The 22,274-nt window shown below is 38.8% G+C and overlaps 1 protein-coding gene across 1 annotated transcript in view; it reads right to left on the reverse strand.

The window, feature by feature from the left end:
• The window catches only part of LOC129222160 (patanin-like phospholipase domain-containing protein atgl-1), a 98,598-nt gene extending 88,095 nt beyond the window's left edge, over window positions 1-10,503 (reverse strand). Inside the window, exon 1 of the mRNA XM_054856617.1 lies at window positions 7,952-10,503. Within this exon, the coding sequence (XP_054712592.1) occupies window positions 7,952-8,129 (178 nt within the window). The 5' untranslated portion in view covers window positions 8,130-10,503. The remainder of the gene's footprint in view (window positions 1-7,951) is intronic.
• Window positions 10,504-22,274: the final 11,771 nt, after the last annotated feature.

Here is a 22,274-nt window from a genome sequence, read left to right on the forward strand (position 1 = left end):
AACTAGCCAAGTCTCGATGGAGCTGCTTGTTTATCTCTAAAAAGTAGTGAAATCTAGACAAAGTCATGACAAGTCTAAGGTTCGTTACTGCGATTTCTTTATTATTATAGTTAATGTTGTGTGACTTGGCCGTTAAAGGGTACACAAGGGTACAAAACCAGATGCTCCATGACACCAGTGCATCAATCTTTCGCCAGAACCGCTACCCATTGACGATGGAAAATTGCCACTTGGAAAACGTGTAAACAAAATTGACCTGTACCCACTAAGGTATAAAGAATGTCTAACGGCCAAGTCACACAACATTAACTATAATAATAAAGAAATCGCAGTAACGAACCTTAGACTTGTCATGACTTTGTCTAGATTTCACTACTTTTTAGAGATAAACAAGCAGCTCCATCGAGACTTGGCTAGTTTTTTACAGAATGTTTTTGGTGGGATTGAATTTTCATTTATTGTATTTAAAAAAAAACCGTTTTAGTTAACGAAAAAACTGCTACGATGCACAAAATCAATGATCAATTGGGAAAGAAAGACGTAAAATAAACCACTACGGTAAGTATATTATGTAGTAAGAAAAACAAATGCACTATAGTTGTACCAAAAAAACATATACTATACAGTAGATCCAGTAATGATATTTGTAACTTAAAAAAATACAGATGGTGATGATTTATGCTGCGTGATCAAACCTTTATTCTTATATTTTTGTAAATACACAATACAGTTGCTTCACTAGTTCTTTTATTACGTTTCCATCTATGGCAACACCCCTCTTCCTGATTTCTTGAATTCACAATGCAAGAGCAGCTTCCATTTTCACAATTTTTGCATTTTGCTAAGAAACTACTCTGTGAATTTTTACGGATTTCCTTGCTTTTTAATTGTAGATATGGAAAATTCACTCATACCTAATTGTCGTGCTACCTTTCACGCATTTTGTAGTCGTTCAAGCACATAATCTTCAGCTTTTCTTTAATTGTCAGAAACTTTCTCTTTTTCCTTCTATCTTCACAAAATTCAAATGAAACAGCGCCCTTAGGCGTCATTATATTTCATCAACTTTCCCATATAGAATGAAAAAAATAAATGGAAAATGAGGAGTAGTTATTTGTATAAGCGATGTTCAAACTAGTACGGTGTGGGAACTTCCGCTCTCAGTGATGCCAAAGGGATGAAGGTCCATTCACGAAAAAACCGCGATTCCCTTCGGAAAATTTTCGTGTTGCGGATGAAGAATTCGCGTTAGAAATAAAATTCTTTACCGGGGGAAAAAATCGCGTTATAGCCATTTCGCGTAAGTCGGATCGCGTTGTAGCGAGAATCGACTGTATTTTGTTCCAGTATCGGCCTTTGGCTTCGAGATATTTAATTTTGAAATTAGGGAGTTCTTTCTTAAACACCCTATAGAAACCTGCGTAGCTAAGTTTCACTAAAAGATAAATAAAAATTCAGGTTGAAGTCAAGGGTCAACTTAAATTTTTGGGAGGGTGGAAATTCTCCATTTGCCGAATAGAATTCCAACTTTCGCCTAATGATGATAATTTTGCCGAATAGAACTCCAAGTGTTGACGAATGGAACTCCAAATTTCGCCGAACATTCGGAATAATGATAATTTTTCCGAATAGAACTCCAAGTGTTGCCGAATGGAACTCCAAATTTCGCCGAACATTCGGAATAATGATAATTTTTCCGAATAGAACTCCAAGTGTTGCCGAATGGAACTCCAAACTTCGCCGAACATTCGGAATAATGATAATTTTTCCGAATAGAACTCCAAGTGTTGCCGAACGGAACTCCAAATTTCGCCGAATGATAATTTTGCCGATTAAAACTCCAGATTTTGTAGAATCATCAGAAAAAATTTGGCGAATAAAAAAATTTTCGGGGAGGTCACGGCGACCTCCCTCAATGACGGGTATGACCACCGACTTGGGGCCAAAATGCCTTTCGTCTCCTGCTTTCAGTTTTTGTGCCCTTCCCCGCCAATCCGGGATGAGGTTCTCAACCCCACCCCTCCCTCCAGTTCACCGGCTCCGAGATAACTCAACTCGCTCTCATCTTTGACAGGGTGATTCGAAAGGGCTGGCTTAGAAAGATTTACAAAAAAAAAAAAAAAAAAGTTGCTTATACAAACGCCCACTGCCACTCGAAGACGCGAAATCTTTTATGAACCGGTTTTCTTATTTGGAGAAGAAGAGTTTAAAAAAATAAAATATCAACCGAAACGAAGCTTTTTTTTTTTTTGAGCAATCACGATTACTTATAGTTCTCATTTGACTGTTTTTGGCGTGCTATCATTTTATTCCCCCCCCCCCCCCCCCGCCTCCCTCTGCCAGCACCACCCGTCGACCGGCTCCTCACGATGCTGCTCCTCTAGCGAAAGCCGTCTCCAGGTTGCATCCATATCCTACACACACACGCATACATACAGAATTACACACACACGCACATACACACAAACACATGCACACACCTACACACATACACACACGCATACATACGGACTCCTACACATACACACACACAAACACATACACACAAGCACATACACACACACGCATACATACACAATTACACACACACACGCACATACACACATACACAAACACATACACACACGCATAGATACAGACACCTACACATACACACACACAAACACATACACACAAGCATATACACACAAACACATACACACACGCATACATACAAACACATACACACACACAAACACAACTATCCACACATTCATGCCTGCACACAGACACAAGCACATGCCTACACACACATACACATACCCCGCCCCCACGCACACAAATACTCACTCATACACACAACTAGCAACACTCATGCCTGCACACAGACACACATGCCTATACACATACACACAAGCACATACACACACACGCATACATACACAATTACACACACACACGCACATACACACATACACAAACACATACACACACGCATACATACAGACACCTACACATACACACACACAAACACAAGCATATACACACAAACACATACACACACGCATACATACAAACACATCTATCCACACATTCATGCCTGCACACAGACACAAGCACATGCCGACACACACATACACATACCCCGCCCCCACGCACACAAATACTCACTCATACACACAACTAGCAACACTCATGCCTGCACACAGACACAAACACACATGCCTATACACACACACACACACACCCTACACACAAATACACATTCCACCCCCCCCCCACACACAAACACACACGCCTACATACACACACACACACTCGTGATTGCGAAAAACATAATTTGAATTCAAGATGTCCAAATTAATTCAAATTAATTTCTTTATTTTTTTTCTTTTCTTTTCTTTTTGAAATTCTTCTAGCGATGTTTGATGAATGATCTATTTGCATTGATCCTAATCTTCTTTACTAATAATAAAGCAGAAAGTCTCTCTGTCCGGAGGATGTCTGTAGGATCTCTGTGACGCGCATAGCGCCTAGACCGTTCGGCCGATTTTCATGAAATTTGGCACAAAGTTAGTTTGTAGCATGGGGGTGTGCCCCTCGAAGCGATTTTTCGAAAATTCGACGTGGTTCTTTTTCTATTCCAATTTTAAGAACAAAAATATCATAAGATGGTCGAGTCAATGACGAAATTATCATAACGTGGAACCGTAACATGGGCACAAGCCAATGGGCGAGATACGAAATGATCATAACGTGGAACCGTATCATGGGTACAAGCCAACTGGCGAGAAAATTCACCATACATTATTTGTAAATATACAGACGAACCAAAAGACCTTTTCATTTTTCTATTACGGGCAAAGCCGTGCGGGTACCACTAGTAAGTTAATAAGTGGGATGGGCGTGATTCGAATGTCAGAGTCGCTCTTTATTAGTGGTGAGTAAATTTTTAGTGTCCCCGATAAAAATCGGCAACCTTTTTTTAATGTTCCCCATTGGACGGACACCCACTCTTATTGTATTATGTTGATATCTATTGGCTAACTAGTAAGTTCGGCCTTTCCCAGATTTCTGCAACTGTAATTTATTACGAGCAAGGGTTGCACGGTTAAAAAGAGAAAAAGACAGAGATCCATTCGTGATTTTGCATTTCTTTTAAAGCGAATTCGCTTCCCCCTTTTTCGCCAACGCCATCGACTTGCCGCGTAACGGATGACAACAGAGGGCGATTTCCAAAGCTGCCACAACATCGGTTTTGAAAGCGATGTTTCCCTTTTGCCGCAAAAATAATAAACGTGACGCAACGTGGAGACGGGATATTACAACACCTGTCTCCCATTAAGCTCATTTCTACACAAATGGTCGTGGAGGTAGAGAGCTTGCTTCTAAAAACAATTCTTCCTTTCGCCAAATGTGGCAGTTGATTCGTAGTAAAAAATTTTCGGACATAAATTTACAGTCGACTCCCGCTACAACGCGATCCGACTTACGCGAAATGGTTATAACGCGAGTTTTTCCGGAGCAACAAATTTTAGAGCTAAAGCGAATTTTTCGCTCTCAACTCGAAAATATTTGCAAAGGAATTGTGATGCAAAGTTTCGGTTTTGTTATTGACTACTAAAAACTAATTCGTGAAGGTACTTTCATCCTTTCAGCATCACTGACTGCGCAAGTTTCCACATACCGTACTATAAACATAGCAATGTTAGTGCGTATGTATCACCACTCCTCATATTTTTTATTTATTTATTCTAAATATGAAAGGTGATGAAATAGTGTGACACCTAGGCACGCTGTCTCATGTAAAGTTTGAAGACTGAAAAAAAACCCAAAAGTTTGCGACAATTTAAGAAAAGGTAAAGATTCTTGATAAGCTTGAACAACTAGAAAGTGGGTCGAATGTAGCACGACAATTAGGTAGAATGGGTGAATCTTTCACACGTATAATTAAAAGTCAAGAGAAGGCAATCTGTATAACTCCAGGGGGTCCCAGAGGGGTATTACCATAGATGTAAATAATATAAAAGCGATTGCGAAGCTATTGTATTTAAAAATATATTAGAATGACGATCAGATTACGCAGGATAAATTATCGTCTTCAATTTTTAAGTTATGAATGTAACTTATTGTATCTACTGTATAGTACTATTGCAGTGCAGTGCTTTATTATTACTACATATTGTACGTTCCGTACTGTTTTGTTTTTATATATCTCTTTCCCATTGATCATTGATTTTGTGCATCGTAACAGTATTTTATGTTGAATAATGCAACCTTAAAAAAATACGGTAAAAATTCACCTCTTTATGTAAGAAACTGTAATATGTAGTTAATAAATGGTCAAAAACAGTTTAAAATGTGTTTGAATGTCTAAAATGATTGGGTATGTTAATTAAAAACAAGTCGGGATTCGACTGTATTGCTAATTTATTAAAAAGCGGTTTCATTTTGACAGCAACATGTATTTTATGGGTCTTTTTACTGAAATTAATGGCTTAACGGTTTTCTCTGGGAGGGAATCATGCAATAAATCTTGACTTTGAGTTCCGTTTTGTCTTATTTTGCTTTTGTTATTGCTTATTTTGATATTTAAACTGTCTGTTGCCCATTTTCATTGCTTTCACTGGGTGTCTTTACATCTAGAAGCTCACACCTTTGAATTGAAAAAGGGATTCCTTGAAACCTCGAAACATGTGTATTCTGAAGTTTGTTTATTTGTGCTAAACAACGTTGGACATTTCCTGTTATTCCTCGGCGCAAAGGTATTTATTTATTGCTTAAAATGATAGCGTTTCGACTTTCGCGAATTTCCACACAGAAGCACCAAACTTTGTGTTGAAGTTTTAAAACTTCCACAAAACTCGAAAACACACTACTGATGTGCCGGATCTATAAAAAAGTAGATCCGCGGATACGGATACGGATCATTAGTGTCAAGATCCGCGGATACGGATCACTAGTGTCAAGATCCGCGGATGCGGATCATTAGTGTCAAGATCCGCGGATACGGTTACGGATCATTAGTGTCAAGATCCGCGGATACGGATCACTAGTGTCAAGATCCGCGGATGCGGATCATTAGTGTCAAGATCCGCGGATACGGATACGGATCATTAGTGTCAAGATCCGCAGATACGGTTACGGATCATTAGTGTCAAGATCCGCGGATACAAATACGGATATTTTTTTGCCCAATTCAACTATCCAAGTTTAAAATTTATTACGAAAGGTATTCCCGTCATAATAATAACGCTGCTTCTTCAAAAAATGTCATCTACCGCGAAAATATAATAAGGACAATGATTTACTCTTTGAAGAAATCTCCGTCGAAATCGAGGGAGAGTTGGAAGGAACGGGTCAGCGCTGCATTAATGCTTAAATAGAATGTGAAAAAGTATTTCTAGCTTGCTCCGTAGATGTAGGATACAGGAGCAAGAGTGGAAAGCTGCTACTGGATAGACTAGAAATAATTTTTCGCGTTTTATTTCAGCATTAATGCAACGCTGACCCATTCCACCCAGATGACTCCGACCGACGGAATAACAGAACCAGGAACACCTTTACAAACAGTTAATAGAGAATTTGTCTCAGTTTTTTGAAGGATGCCGAGAAAAACCAAAATGAAGAATAACAGAAACCCCAAATTAATATCAAGAACTAATATTAAACTAAAAATTAAAAAAGAAGGAAAAAAACATGTCTCAGAGGGCTGTTGGCGTCTGAAATGATACATTATAATTTAAATAGGGAGTAAAACCTAATTTAAACGGAATTTAAGAGTCTTTTATTCAAATATGTAAGCATTTTTAGAATAGAAATGATCCGTTTAAGATCCGTCAAAAAAGTAACGGATACGGATACAGATCTTTATTTTTCCTCGGATATCCGCGGATACGGATACCCGGAACATCACTAAAACACACAACGGGTGTCTGGGGGAGGGGGGGGGGGAGTCCGCTCCAATGACACCCAAAATATGTTTCAGAGTTTATGAAAAATAAAAATGTGGGGGCCTTAGACCAGGGCCTAGTTGGCCTATTTAGTAATGAGGCCATGGGTCGACGCATACATAAATATTGTAACGGATCCGGTGCGGCTTCCAACTTTCTTGAAAGGACGACACGGTTCTTGATTAAAAATACAGGAAATTTATTTACACTATGTACAGGAAAGAGCGTCAACAACTGCTAAATGAATCATCAGCAATTAAGCAAATATCACTCAACACCGTAAACTCAACGGTTACACACGTATTTACTTCCAAATACGAAAACAACACAGCGAAATGCCTCGCAATAAACAGAGCAAATACGCTCTCAGTACAAATTCTCAATCGGAACTCACTTTTTATCACGCGGGACGCTTTTATAAACATCGAAAGAAATCTCTCAAATATTCCACAAGATTCCAAACGCTACCCGAAATTAGTAGACCGTTATTTTATTTCTTCTTTTTATTCATTCACGAATCTTGTCAATGAAAAATAGGGGGACCATATACTTAACCGAATGTATAGGGGCTGTATATTCATTACGGGAAACTATTTACAGGTTACGTTACTACAATAATTACTATTTGCAGAATTTGTAACAATATGCTTTACTACTTCAAAAAGAAGGTTTTCGATCTCTGCCGCACTGTAATAAGCCTTTTTCCACGGGCGCCCATGAGCAAAAATTTTAAGGGGGGGGGGCTCTAATATTTTCCTCATGGAAACCTGATTTCAGTACAGATTGGAGTTATTAAAATTTGATACTTTTAATAACTTATTCATTAACGGCTGGAGAAGAACCGTTTTTACATTTTTGCAAGGAAAAAAGTGCTGAAAGCAAGGAAGTTCTAATTTCTAAGGCGGGGGTTAACCCCCCATTTGCCCCCCCCCCCTTATATGGGTGCCTATGCCATCTTCGCGAGCCAATGAATGCTATCAGCCAATAACAAAGCAGCAGAAAAAAGGGGAAAGACTTACCCAGCGGTACTTCGCACATGAAGGCGCAGGCGACCAGGGCGCCTACGGATCCTCCGGATATCTTGTGCCGCAGGATCTCGGGCCTGTGTTTCCGGATGGCGCCGCACACCCCCACGTGGTAGATGCCCAGGTAGCCGCACCCGTTCAGCGACAAGTTCAACTTTTCCACCTCGTCCATGGTCAGCCCACCTCGTCCTCGCTCAGGACGAACTGGAGATCATAGGACGCAAAGTCGGAAAGTCACACTAAAATCGCCCGTTGGGATGATTCAGCAGACCTCTCTTCAGTCAATGCAGTTCAACTCTTCCTTGGACACAATTTGTTGAAGAAAAGCTATTAGTAACAAACAACAACAACGAAGCTATCTTCGGCCGATGTAACAATTATTTCTTGTTGAAGTAAAGCAACAAGTGACAAACAACAACAACGAAGCGATCTTCAGTCGATGCAGTTTAATTCTTCCTTAGACACAGTTTGTTGAAGAAAAGCTATTAGTAACAAACAACAACAACGAAGCTATCTTCGGCCGATGTAACACAATTATTTCTTGGACGCAGCTTGTTGAAGTAAAGCAAAAGTGACGAACAACAACAACGAAGCTATCTTCGGCCAATGCAACACAATTATTTCTTGGACGCAGCTTGTTGAAGTAAAGCAACAAGTGACAAACAACAACAACGAAGTGATCTTCAGTTGATGCAGCTCAACTATTTCTCCGAGAGTATAAATGAATAATTCCTTACTGCAACTTCTTGGACAAACACAATTCAATAACTTTTCAGTAAATTCGGCGCAGAAACAAGAAAATAAGAATGAAACAAAGTCCTCGACTATTTCTTGAACAGACAAAAGCAACTGGTCCTGCTTTCTATGAATTCTTGAACAGGCACAAGTTAATCGATTTCCTTTCAACAACTTTTACTAAAATTAGCTTGCTAGTTGTTATTCAATAACTTCTTGGTCTGAAACCAATCCAGTAGCTTACCTGTTAACTTAGATACGAATCAATAGCTTTCTGTAACAAATAATAAAAAAGAACTATTCCGTTTTTAGTACAAAGTAGCTTTTTTTTTTTTCAAACTAGTTAAACTCTTTTCATTAATTAGTTCTTGTTTTACCTACTAGGCAACTATTGTCTTGGTTCTGGAAAAACAGTTTTTCGCGCACAACCGATTTTTTGAGAACACTAGCCAAATAATTTAGAGCACACACTTTTTTTTTCAGTTCGTTAGTTAAATAACACCTGAGCACAACAGATTTCTTGAGAACAAACACTAGTCAAATAATATCTCGAGCACAACCGATTTTTTGAGAACACTAGCCAAATAATTTTGAGCACAAGCTTTTTTTTTCAGTTCGTTAGTCAAATAACACCTGAGCACAACAGATTTCTTGAGAACAAACACTAGTCAAATAATATCTCGAGCACAACCGATTTTTTGAGAACACTAGCCAAATAATTTTGAGCACAAGCTTTTTTTTTATTTCAGTTCGTTAGTTAAATAACACCTGAGCACAACCGACTTCTTGAATGCACTAGTCAAACAATATCTCGAGCACAACCGATTTTTTGAGAACACTAGCCAAATAATTTTGAGCACAAGCTTTTTTTTTATTTCAGTTCGTTAGTCAAATAACACTCGAACACAACCGACTTCTTGAACGCACTAGTCAAATAATATCTCGAGCGCAAGAATTTATCCTTTTTTTCTTTTTTCAAAAGGAAGAAAATTTTGAGAAGTTAAATCTGCGAATGCCACGTCTCAAAAAATATCAACTACTGTCAAATACAGACATGCCATCATAAATACAGTGGCATCGTTATTCCAAAATTGAACACGCCTTTGAAATAAATATTTTTCTGCTTTAAAGAAAAAAAAACCAAATTTACATCCCAGAAAGTGAGATATTGGAGCCTATTAAATAGTGTACAATATTTTTTTTTTTTTTTGAAGCAGTTGACAGTTATTAAATTTTGGAATGTTCACAAAAATTGATTTTTCAAAATTTACTAACTCTTTTGAACAAGTCAACAGCTAATTTAAGCATTTGGAATGTAAAACATTTTTACAGGCAAAAATTAATCATTTTAAATGTATCGAATCTTTTATGAAAATATTTGGCAAAAATTCTTTGAAGATAGAACGTCCACAGAATCAATTTCGCACGACTTTCATTGACAACGACCAACAACGTATCGAATATTTTATAAAGTAGAAGTTCTTAGATTGTGAACCGTTCACAAGAATCAATTTTGCAAAATTTCTAAATCCTTCATAAAAGTAACTCGAGTATTTGGAACACGGAACGATCTTTACCGACAAAAGAAAATCAATTCTAAATGAATCGAATCTTTCTGAAGAAGGCCGCACAAAGCGATCAATGCTTTCGTTTTCTGACAAAAATCAATCTCTCACCATTCGAGTGGGGATCATGAGCAGCCGGTGGGTCCAATCCTTCTGTCCACCCGCTGACGATATTCCACAGACGACATTTTCTAATCACTCCTCTCCCAGCGCCGAGTAAAAAGTCCACTGAACTCGTCGAATCGAACGACGGGCGCTTTTCGAACGGAATGAGGCCAGCTCTTGGATGTGAGCCAACGGGGCATGAGGACGGGGGAGGGGAGGGGGTGACGTCACGGGTGACGTAGCGACGGGATGCGAGAGATCGGCACTCAACTCCTTCTTTCACTTTCCCTCGTTTGTTCGCCGCGCATCCTTCGAGTGTTCTGAAGAGAGCACCTTGAAAAGGGCAGGCTGACTTGTCCGACATTTTGGTTCCAAGACAAAATTGGATCCAATCTCGTTTCTAGTACAGTCGGACCTCCATATATCGAAGTAGCAAATTGCCGGAAAAAAACTCGTTATATAGAAATTTCGATATATAGAAACGGTCTTATTTTATCATCAAAATACCCTAAAACATTAAAATTAAAGCTAATTTTCGTGTATGAAACCTAATTTCTAATTGATACGAGCTCGGATTAAATGAAAACTGAAAAATTAATCTACCTAACTTGAATGATTTTTACTGCAGCTAAAACGACTAGGAACGATAATCAACAGACAAAAGGGATGACTTGAAACTGATTTTACAGTGTTACTGGTTACAACTAAGATATTTGAAATAAACTTGAGGGAAACTCCAGAACAAAACAACGACCTATCTACACACCCCTCAACCCCACATTCCTTGAGAGTTTCGTAGCAACCTTTAGTGAACATCATTTTCTCCCCTAACCTTCATTTTTCATGAGACAAACAGTCTAAAGAGGAAAAAAAAATCTCCGAATGTCTCGAAAAAACATTCGATATATAGAGATTTTTTTCGATATATAGAAACAATTTTTCTATGTAATAAACATAGAAATTTGCTGGGATTTCGATATATAGAAAATTTTGATATGTGGAAGTTCGATATATGGAGGTTCGACTGTATTTATAAATACGGCGGTAATTCACTGGTTGCTATGTCGTAAAACAGTGGATGATAAGTTGAGTAAAATGCAACTTTAGGGGGTTCGGGACACATTTTGAAATTTTTTTTATTATATACTTTAGAGTTTTGAATTTTTTTACACTGATTCACCATCTAATTAATAAGCAAAATCACAAAATAAATATGAAAGAAAAAAATTTTTTATTTAAATTTAATTTGTTTTTTTTTTATTTTATTCTTAAAAATGGGATTGCTTTAAATTGCTATAACTCAAAATATTGTTGGTCAATTTTCAATTTTTTTTTCTTTTCAAAAAAGTATGCACAAGTATCTAAGCTTTAATTTTTATTCGGCGATTTTTAAAATATTGATTCAATAAAAAATGTTTGAAGAAAAATTTCGAAAAATTTGAAGATACTTTTAAAAAAAAATCATATTTTTTGCAGTAAGCGTTTTCTTTTTTTTTTTTCAAAATCGCCGAATAAAAATTAAAGTAAACTGTTTGAAAAAGACATGCTCCAAATTTCATTAATTTATCTTCATTGGTTCCTGACTTATAAGAGTTTGAATGCAAGAAATCGGGAAACATTGCATCATGGAGAAAAATGCGTTTAAAGTTTTAAAGTTAAATACACATTAGTTAGGTGCGGGCAACAAAAAGAATTATATCTTTTGTTCTAATAAAGACGGAAACACGATTCAAACGTTCTTTTAAGCAGAAAAAATGGAGTAATTTTTTTAAATTTTATATAGGGGCCGTAGCTCTGAACGCTGAGATACAATAGGGAAGTTGCAGCCTATTACATATTCCTATTTTGACTATTAGATATTAACAGACCCAGGCCCTCAAAACTCAGGAAAAAGCTTACGGTCCACCACATGAATTTTCTGCAAGAGTTTGTTTTCTTATCATTAACCGTTTTCCTGCTGTACATTTTTGGAAACAGTCAATTTCAGGACGTAGCTGCGCGATCTACCTCGAAAGTAAAAGTTGGCGCATGTTTTACAATCAGGCTGAAACAATAACAATAGCGTAAAATCTCCCATCAAAGCGCAGAAAAGAGCAATCCCGGGACCTAAAATTTCAGTTTAGAGAACGCTTTGGATTTTTAAAAAATATCAAAAGTTTAGTTATTGTTGTTGATAAGAGTAAATATTCCGTTTCACGGATTTTACGGCAAAAACTAATCTTAGGGGGTTTCCGCACCCTATTTATCCCCCCCCCCGTCCGTATGTATGTGCGTATGTGTGTATGTATCTCGCATAACTCAAAAACGGTATGTCCTAGAAAGTTGAAATTTGGTACGTGGACTCCTAGTGGGGTCTAGTCGTGCACCTTCCCTTTTGATTGCATTCGGATATTCCTAAGGGGGTCTTTTGCCCCTTTTGGAGGGAAATCATTGTTAATTTCGATGTAAACTCAAGTGGTGGTATAATTTGGTGGGCACTTGGCAATATATGTATCGCCAGTCTTTTAGTCGCCAAGTTTTGTTACCAATTTGGTGACAAATTTGGCAATTTTTTTTTCTTTTTTTTAAAATCTGTTTTAATTTGGCTACTGTTGGTGATATTTAGAGAGTAAACAATTGAATCCCATTAAAACTGCCAATAATGGGGAAATGACATTAAATTGGAGTAAAAGGAAGTCATGTGATGCACACATCAGCTCGTTTTAATTTTCTTTTCATAGCCCCGATATTACCAATAACCCCGATTTAACATAGGAAAATTTCGGTCCCGATGAATGCGTTAAATCGGAATCCGACTGTATTGTTACAAATCCTGTAAATAGTAATTATTGTAGTAACGTAACCTGTAAATAGATTCCCGTAATGAATATACAACCCCTTTTCATATGGCTAAAGTATACGACCCCCCTATTTCCTTTTTGTTCATTGATAAAATTTGATAACGGTCTACTATTTTCCAGAAGCAGTAAGAATGTTGTGGAAACTTTTCGATGTTTATAAAAGCGTCCCGCGTGATAAAAAGTTCAGTTTCGATTGAGAATTCGAACTGAGAGCGTATTTGCTCTGTTTATTGCGAGGCATTTCGCTGTGTTGTTTTTCGTATTTGGAAGTAAATACGTGTGTAACCGTCGAGTTTACGGTGTTGTGTGATATTCGCTTAACTGCTGATGATTCATTTAGCAGTTGTTGACGATTTCTCCTGTACATAGTGTAAATAAAGCTCCTGTGTTTTTATCAAGAACTGTGTCTTCATTTCAAGAAAGTGGAAGTCGCACCGAATCCGTTACAGTATGATTTAAAGAAACCCAATTGAGTGTCGTCTACAACGTTAACTTCTAATTCAAAGCACCTGGCGACGAATATACCTCCGCCACGTATTTTTTAGTTTATCAATTAGAGCTGAAACGGGAGTGGGAACTTTTCCAGTCACACTTCGTTACCTGAACAACAAAGCGATTCATTTCGGAAGATAATGTTCTTTTTTATCTTCCGCCCTCGCTTATTCCATTCTCTCCACGTGACGCGGCTGCTGATTCTTCTTTCTTTTTTTTCCAGATCAGCGACCTCGAAAATAAACATGTTTATCGTCAGCCCAGTTGCGACACAGGCGAGCATTTGTGACTTCTGTAGCGGACAGGAAAACCTTCCATCGTGCTGAAAGATTGAGCGAAGCCTTGCAGGCGTTGCGTTGCAAGAAGAAAAATAATAACTTTAACTTTCAATCAAGGGCGGATCCAGAAATTGTTCAAGGAGGGGGCGATTGTTTTTCACTCTTTACTCTGGGGGGGTAGAGCTTCAATTTCTAAAAGATTTCGAAGGATTGTACCGAACCCCATTGCTTACCCTTATGTAATCAAAGGTGTCCTACAGTTGTGTTTTTTCAAAAAATATCCAGGGTAAGCTTTTGAACCTATCCCTAATATCATCTAAGGTCGTCTAAAATTGAAATTGAAACTTCACTTTCGGGAAAAATCCCGTTGAAAGTTCTGGTCCATATCCGCAGAGTAATAAGAGATGTGCTACAATTGTGTTTTCAAGACTTCAGTTCCGGAAATATTCCGGGGAAGAGCTCCCTTTGTTCTAATACCATCGACTATTAGGTAAAATTGCTTTTTAATACGTATCGGAAAATATACACAAATAAAGTTCCAGTCTCTCGGCTCAAGGAGGGGGCGATCGCCCCTATCGCCCCTCCCTTGTATCCGTCCTTGCTTTCAATTTAGAATTCCATAAATAAGAATTTTAACAAAGATAGCGGAATAAGTTTGGAGTAAAAAAGGTGCTCGATATTTTGGTGATTGATTGTAAATAAATGTATATATTTATGTTTTTTAATTCTCCGGCTTAATATTTTTATTTATTCAACCTTCTGGTTAATTGTTTGATGTTCGATGATAATAATATTCAAGGCATCAACAACTTCTCATATTTCCCTCTAGGGGCTGTCCCTAAATGATGTCACGCTTTTTTTCCCCTTCAACATTTTTGACCTCCCCCCCCCCTACGTCACAAAGCGTCATACTTCACCATACCCCCACCGTAGTTTCGCCCCTCCCCCTCGGTCACACCTAACGTTATTTTCCATAAGCATGTTCTTTAGGGTGGTTCAGTTTTTTCAGTAAGAGTCCAGCAGGACACCCCCTATTTTTACTTCCTTTTACAAAAAAGGAAGTCGCGAAAAAATTTTCACCCAAAAATCGGCCTTCATTTCCATTTTGCTCACCCCCGAATGAATATTGAGTTTTTTTTTCAACCCGACCACACGTGGATATGTGCCTAGGAACCTACAGACACCCGAAATATCCATTTTGACGATCCCCGAGTTAATTACAACGAATTTTCTCGTGACGTCTGTATGTACGTATGTACGTGTGTATGTATGTCGCATAATTCAAGAACGGAATGTCCTAGAAAGTTGAAATTTGGTACGTAGACTCCTAGTGGGGTCTAGTGGTGCACCTTCCTTTGTGGTTGCATTCGGATGTCCCGAAGGGGACCTTTTGCCCCTTTTTGGGGGGAAATCATTGTTCATTTCGATGTAAACTCAAGTGGTGTTAGAATTTGGCGGACACTTGGCGATCAGTCTCTCACTTGGCGATCTTTATCGCCAGTCTTTTGGTCGCCAAGTTTTGTCGCCAACTTGGCGACAAATTTGGCGTTTATTTTTTTATTATTTTTTTTTTTTAATCTGGTTTCAATTTTGGCCACTGTTGGTGCCAATAATGAGAAAATGACATTAAATTGGAGCTTTTGACTCAAATTTTAAGAGGGTGCTCAATGACTCCATCATTTAATATTAGCTGTAGCACAGAAAATGCCCCGAATTTAGAAACATTTGTTTTCCCCCAGCTGAGGTTTTTTTTTTTTTTTTTGAGCAGTCACATTGCTTGTTGTTCTCACTTGACTGTTTTTGGCGTCCTATGATTTTATTTTCCCCCCGCCTCCCTCTGCAGCGCCGCTGTCAACCGGCCCCTCCTAATGCTGCTCCTCTAGCAAAAACCATCTCCAGGTTGCGTCCATATCCTACACACACACGCATACATACACACATCTACACATAGACACCTACACACACACACACACACAGACACCTACACACACACACGCACACACACGCATACATACACACAGACACACCTACACACACACACACTTATTTCTGCACACAGACACAAACACACACGCCTACACACAAACACATACCCACACGCCTACATACACACATCTACACACAGACACCTACACACACACCTACACACACGCATACATACACACAGACACACCTACTCACACACATACACACACACACACACATACCCACACGCCTACATACACACATCTACACACAGACACCTACACACACACCTACACACACGCATACATACACACAGACACACCTACTCACACACATACACACACACACACACATACCCACACGCTTACATTCACATACACCCGTGATTGCGAAAAACATAATTTGAATTCAAAATGTCAAAATTCAAATTAATCTTTTTTTTTTGTAAATAATTATTTTTATGCAATGTATATGCATATTACTAGTATATATTATAATATGCAGCCTTGTTTTTTGAGTTCAATGTATCTTTTAACCCCACCCCCTTTCCATACCAATGAAGTTTGGGGGGAGGGGGTTGAGCGCCCTCTTTCAGTTGAAATAGGAACTAAAATTCTTCAGTATATGACTATCCACAAGTCTGAAAATTTTGAGGGGTGTCCCGTGTTAGCTAGGAGAAAAAATTTTTTTTCACTTGTATTTTTGAACCACCCTATTGTTCTTGATTGTTCTAAAAAATTCGTGGTCTCACACTTCTTGTTACCCCCTCCCTTCCCCTTGTCACAATTTCCCGAACCCCCTAACCACCTTCAAAGCGTGACATCCACATTTGTGGATAGCCCCTTACTGCAAAACTTATGAGCGTAAAAGAATAAGTATTTAGTCAATTATTTGGATTTTTTAAAAATCTTTTTGTTTTTTGAAGATTTACAGCGTTTTGAAGATTAGCACTAGGCCGCAGTTTTGAACTCGCGATCGAAGCAGGGGCGGACTGGCCCGCGGGTCGGTGCGCCCTCCCGCCTATGCACCTTTACGCACTCGAGCCTCAACACCTTTTTTATTCATTTTAAGTTTTTTTTGAGCAATCACGATTGCTTATTGTTCTCACTTGACTGTTTTGATGTGCTATCATTTTATTTTCCCGCCTCACGATACTGCTCCTCTAGCGAAAGACGTCTCCAGGTTGCGTCACTTACTTGCCTACACTTACACCTACACACACATACATCTACACACACACATACACCTAACACACAAAGACATACACACACACGCATACATACGGACACACAAACACATACACACACCTACACATACACACAACTACCCACACACACACACACATGCCTACACACATACTCAAACCGCCCACACTAACAAACATACCCCCCCCCCCACACACACAAACACACACGCCTACATACACACACTCGTGATTGCGAAAAACATAATTTGAATTCAAGATGTCAAAGTTAAAATTAATTTTTAATTATTTAATTATTTTTTTTAATTTATCTTATTTTTATTTTTTTTAGTACAATTTCCTTATTATTTTTATTTTGTTATTGCGATCACAAACTTGTGTGACTTCACTTCGCTTCTTTTCTTTTCTTTTCTTTAAAATTCGTAAACGTGTGTAACAACGTTTTTTTTTACTTGTTGCACTTACGCATGCCTACACACACACACTCACACACACATACCCACACTCTCATTCCTACACACACACACTCACACACACATACCCACACACTCATGCCTGCACACAGACCCAAACACACGCTTACACACACATACACACACACTCCTGCACACAAACACACACACATACACATGTATACACACACATACCCACATACACACACATGCCTGCACACAGACACACACACGCCTACATGCACACATACCCACACACACAGATGCCTGTACACACGCAAAAAAAAAACACGTGATTGCGAAAAACATAATTTGAACTCAAAATGTCAAAATTCAAATTAATTTTTTTTTCTCCGCCCGTTTTTAGGCCAAGGTTGGCGTCCTCTTGCGGAACCTAGTCCGCCCCTGGATCGAAAGCGCAAGAGGCCGACGGCCTAACCACTACGCCACCCATCAGACATGAATAAAACTTGTCAGCTAAATGAATATTTTGTGATTCAATAAGACGAATAATGACTGATTCAATAGATGAAAAAGAAGTGACTCAACAGAAGAATAAAAATATTGTACTCCACGTTGCATAGTTACGAGGAAAAATTGACCAACCTCATAACTCGACGCCGAAAACAAAATTCCGCGCAATCGCTTTTCTATTGACTCATTTTCTGTCTCTATGACGAACATTCATGCAACTGTCATTCAGCTTTTCCTCGTCGAGCTGCCGAATCTCGTGACAGTTCGGAAAAGCGGGAAAGACACGAAAGGTCGTCATAACTCATGACACCCATTGCCTGCATAACGTTTTGAAAATCTTTAGCTTTTCCTTCTGATTCTATAGAACCTTAGAAAAACTCTCTATCGGATCTTTGTCTTCGAAATCGCCGATTTAGAAGAAGGATGGTGACATGCTTGTCGATAGGATAGAATTAGAAGTCTTTTGATAGTATTATCTTCGCTTTCCTTCGGCCTTTTTTTTCCAAGTTCGGTTTCTTTTCCTCGTTTTAGTGCGTGTCAAAAAAGGCGGACAATGGAATGGTCAGAGGTTAAAGATGGAGATAAGGTGTCATTACGCTAAGATTTATTTATTTATGTATTTATTAAAAGTATTGACACTACAGAAAGAACAGTGACAACAATAATATAAAAAAATTTGAATTTTGACATCTTGAATTCAAATTATGTTTTTCGCAATCACGAGTGTGTGTGTATGTAAGCGTGTGTGTTTGTGTGTGGGGAGTATGTGTGTTCTGTGTAGGCGTATGTGTTTGTGTATGTGTGTGTAGGTGTATGTGTAAATGAAAAATTATCATATAAGCTTTGTGCTACAATATGATTAAGGTGAAAAATGCTGCATTTTCTCGAATATTTGTGCTTTATTTACGTTGTTTTTTCACCTTAATCATAGGTGTATGTGTGTTCTGTGTAGGCGTATGTGTTTGTGTATGTGTGTGTAGGTGTATGTGTGTGCAGGCATAAGTGCGTGAGTAGTTGTGTGTGTATGTGGGGGGGGGGGGTATTTGTATGAGTGTGTAGTCATATGTGTTTGTGTCTGTGTGCAGGCATGAATGTGTGGGTAGTTGTTTGTATGTGTAGGTGTCTGTATGTGTGTGTATGTGTTTGTGTGTGTAGGTGTATGCGTGTGTATGTGTGAGTGTGTGTGTGTAGGTGTATGTGTGTGCATGTGCGCGCGTGTGTGTATGTGTGCGTGCGTGTGTGTGTGTGTAGTTGTGTGTGTATGCGCGTGTGTGTAGGACATGGATGCAACCTGGAGACGGCTTTCCCTAGAGGAGCAGCATCGTGAGGAGCCGGTCGACGGCGATGGTGCGGAGGGTGGCGGTGGGAAAATAAATGATAGGACGCCAAAAACAGTCAAATGAGAACAATAAGCAATCGTGATTGCTCAAAAATAGCAATTAGACAAATTATACATTCAAAGTATTAAAACATAAACTCTTAAAATTGTAAAATGACAAGTTAAAAATATCTAAATCACGGCAGTAAATGTTTAAAAGATTGTAAAATTTAAAAAGACAAAAATTGTCAACATGCAGTCGGACCTCCATATATCGAAGTAGCAAATTGCCGGAAAAAGAAACTTCGATATATAGAAACGATCTTAGTTTCTCATAAAAATCTCCTGAAACATTAAAATTAAAACTAATTTTCGCCAACTGTAATGCCGTTTCATATTTTTGAGTGCGTTTCTGTAAGTTTCAGTTCTTTTATTACGGCTTTCCGATTTCTCATAATAGCATGGACTGCTTGCAAAAATACTAATTTACCAGAAATGGCATTTTTGCGCCTTCATACTTCTTTATTCTTCGGCAATAGGGAAGTTGCAACCTATCTCAATATATAGAGAAACTCAATATATAGAAACGATCTTACTACGAAACGGCACGAACTTGAGGGTCACGGATTTGGACAAAATTCTAGAAATAGGTCAAATTACACTAGGTATGACCCGAGGTAACGCGGTTTGACTGCATAAGCCCTAGTTTGGCTGCAACGGGGGTCCGAAGGTGGTGATTTGGCCTAGAAATACAATGGAGCTTCCTTCAAAATTACCGTATTTACCACTTTGTCTGCCATTGTACTGCAGTATGAGCTATTTGTATGCCTTTACATTTGAATTAATTACTTTGAGAACCACTTATTGAAAATTAGCATTCAAATTTAAATTGGATATTATATTTAACTTCAATATTTTAAATGCCGAAATAACATAGTCACGGGATATTTATTGTTTGCAAAGGAAACTAATTATTTTCGTTTTATATTAATCGTTTGCTAGTAAAAAGTACTTATCGTTTGCTGATAAAAACATTTACTCGGTATTTATCGTCTGCTATCATACATGTTCCACAACGATAAGCAAAAAATGGGAGGGGGGAGCTCTAATTTATCGCACATGACACATAAAAAAAAATACAATATCATTTCGGCTTTTTAAGTAATAGGTGAAAAGAATTTTGCGATACGATAAGTAGTTTTTTTTAAATTCATTTTTAAAGTTCAAGCGTTGTGACGTCAAATGGCACAGGAAGTGACGTCATGCGCTCTTCCTCCGCGGAAGAAGCCAATGACGTGCAGTTGGGTTCGAAGACGAAACGTAAGACTTACCTCCTCGCATTTAACTCCTCGCGTTTCTGGAACATTAAACCTCTCGGAAATATTCGAATACCATCATTGATGTTACTTGAGGAAGATTATTAGATGCTTCAACGAATCCTGCCTCCATAGTGTGTTCAAAAGGATGATTGAATTTCTAAAAAATAAAAATATCAGCGCGCTCAAAATGTCCGTGGTCATGTCTAGACTGTGAACAAAATTCATCAAAATCTTAAAAGCGTGAGTTAAGTTGCTAGATTTACATCAATTACTACTCATCTGCTCGCAAAACCAGCCTTAGAAAAATTTTGTACTCTCTCTTTCTCTCTCTTTCATTTTTTCGCTGCTGCTAAAAGTCCTATGGCTTTTAGCAGTGGCGTCACTAAGCGGGGGGGGCGGTCCGCCCCGGGTTTCACCCGTCTGGGGGGCGACACCCGAAGTGAAATTGCAAGTTTTTGAAAAATATGAAGCTAAAATTCATTTTTAAGACTACAAATTCGAAACTTTTTCGGGAGGAAACCCCCCCCCCCGAACCCCTCTCTGTTCCACCCCACATCATGGAGTGAATACCATACTCAGGATTAGGTTCCTTTTGTCAGTACTTAGAATGAAAATTGTATGAATTTCATGGTTACATAGAGTAATTAAATTTTTTTTTTGGGGGGGGGAGACCACAAGTTACCGCCCAAGGTGTCCTCTATGCTAGGTACGGCACTGCTTTTAGCCGTCGGTTTTTTTTTTTTTTTTTTGAGCAATCACGATTGCTTATTGCTTTCATTTGACTGTTTTGATGTGCTATCATTTTATTTTCCCGCCAGCACCCTCTGCAGCACCACCGTCGACCGGCCGCCTCGAGATGCCGCTCCTCTAGCGAAAACCGTCTCCAGGTTACATGCATATCCTACACAAATACACACGCATACACTCACACACCTACACACACATACACACACTCATGACTGAGCACGGACACAAACACACACTCCTACACACACACACACACATACACACAATCATGCCAGCACACAGACACAAACACATATGCCTACATACACACACACACACGAACGCCTACACACACTCGCAGTTACACACACAGCAATGCGTACACAACACGCACACACGTGCATACATGCACACACACGCACCCACACACATGCGCCTACACAAACGCACACACATGCATTTACACAAACACACACGCGCATTCATACACACGCCCTCGTGATTGTGAAAAACATAATTTGAATTCAAGATGTCAAATTCAAATTAATTTTTTTTGCCTCCCCCCCCCCCAAATTTTCAGTCCTAATCGCCGCTTCTGTTCCGCCCCCATGGGAACTAACTACAACAGCCTCTTTAGCACGGCACAGGGTTGGGAAACAAGACGGACGACAATCGAAGGCAAAGGAGTTGATTTGCATCCACGTCCGTCCTTGCGCCGAAGGAAAACCGAAAGCGAAACTTATTTTTTCGCGGACACCTGTTCAAGGGATTTCGTTAAAGGTCGCTTTCGAAACGTTCGAAGGGGGATCGCTGGAGTGTGGCGCGGGGGAGCCTTGACACGGTT

Source organism: Uloborus diversus, chromosome 5, assembly GCF_026930045.1.
Source record: "Uloborus diversus isolate 005 chromosome 5, Udiv.v.3.1, whole genome shotgun sequence".
Lineage (NCBI taxonomy): Eukaryota > Metazoa > Arthropoda > Arachnida > Araneae > Uloboridae > Uloborus > Uloborus diversus.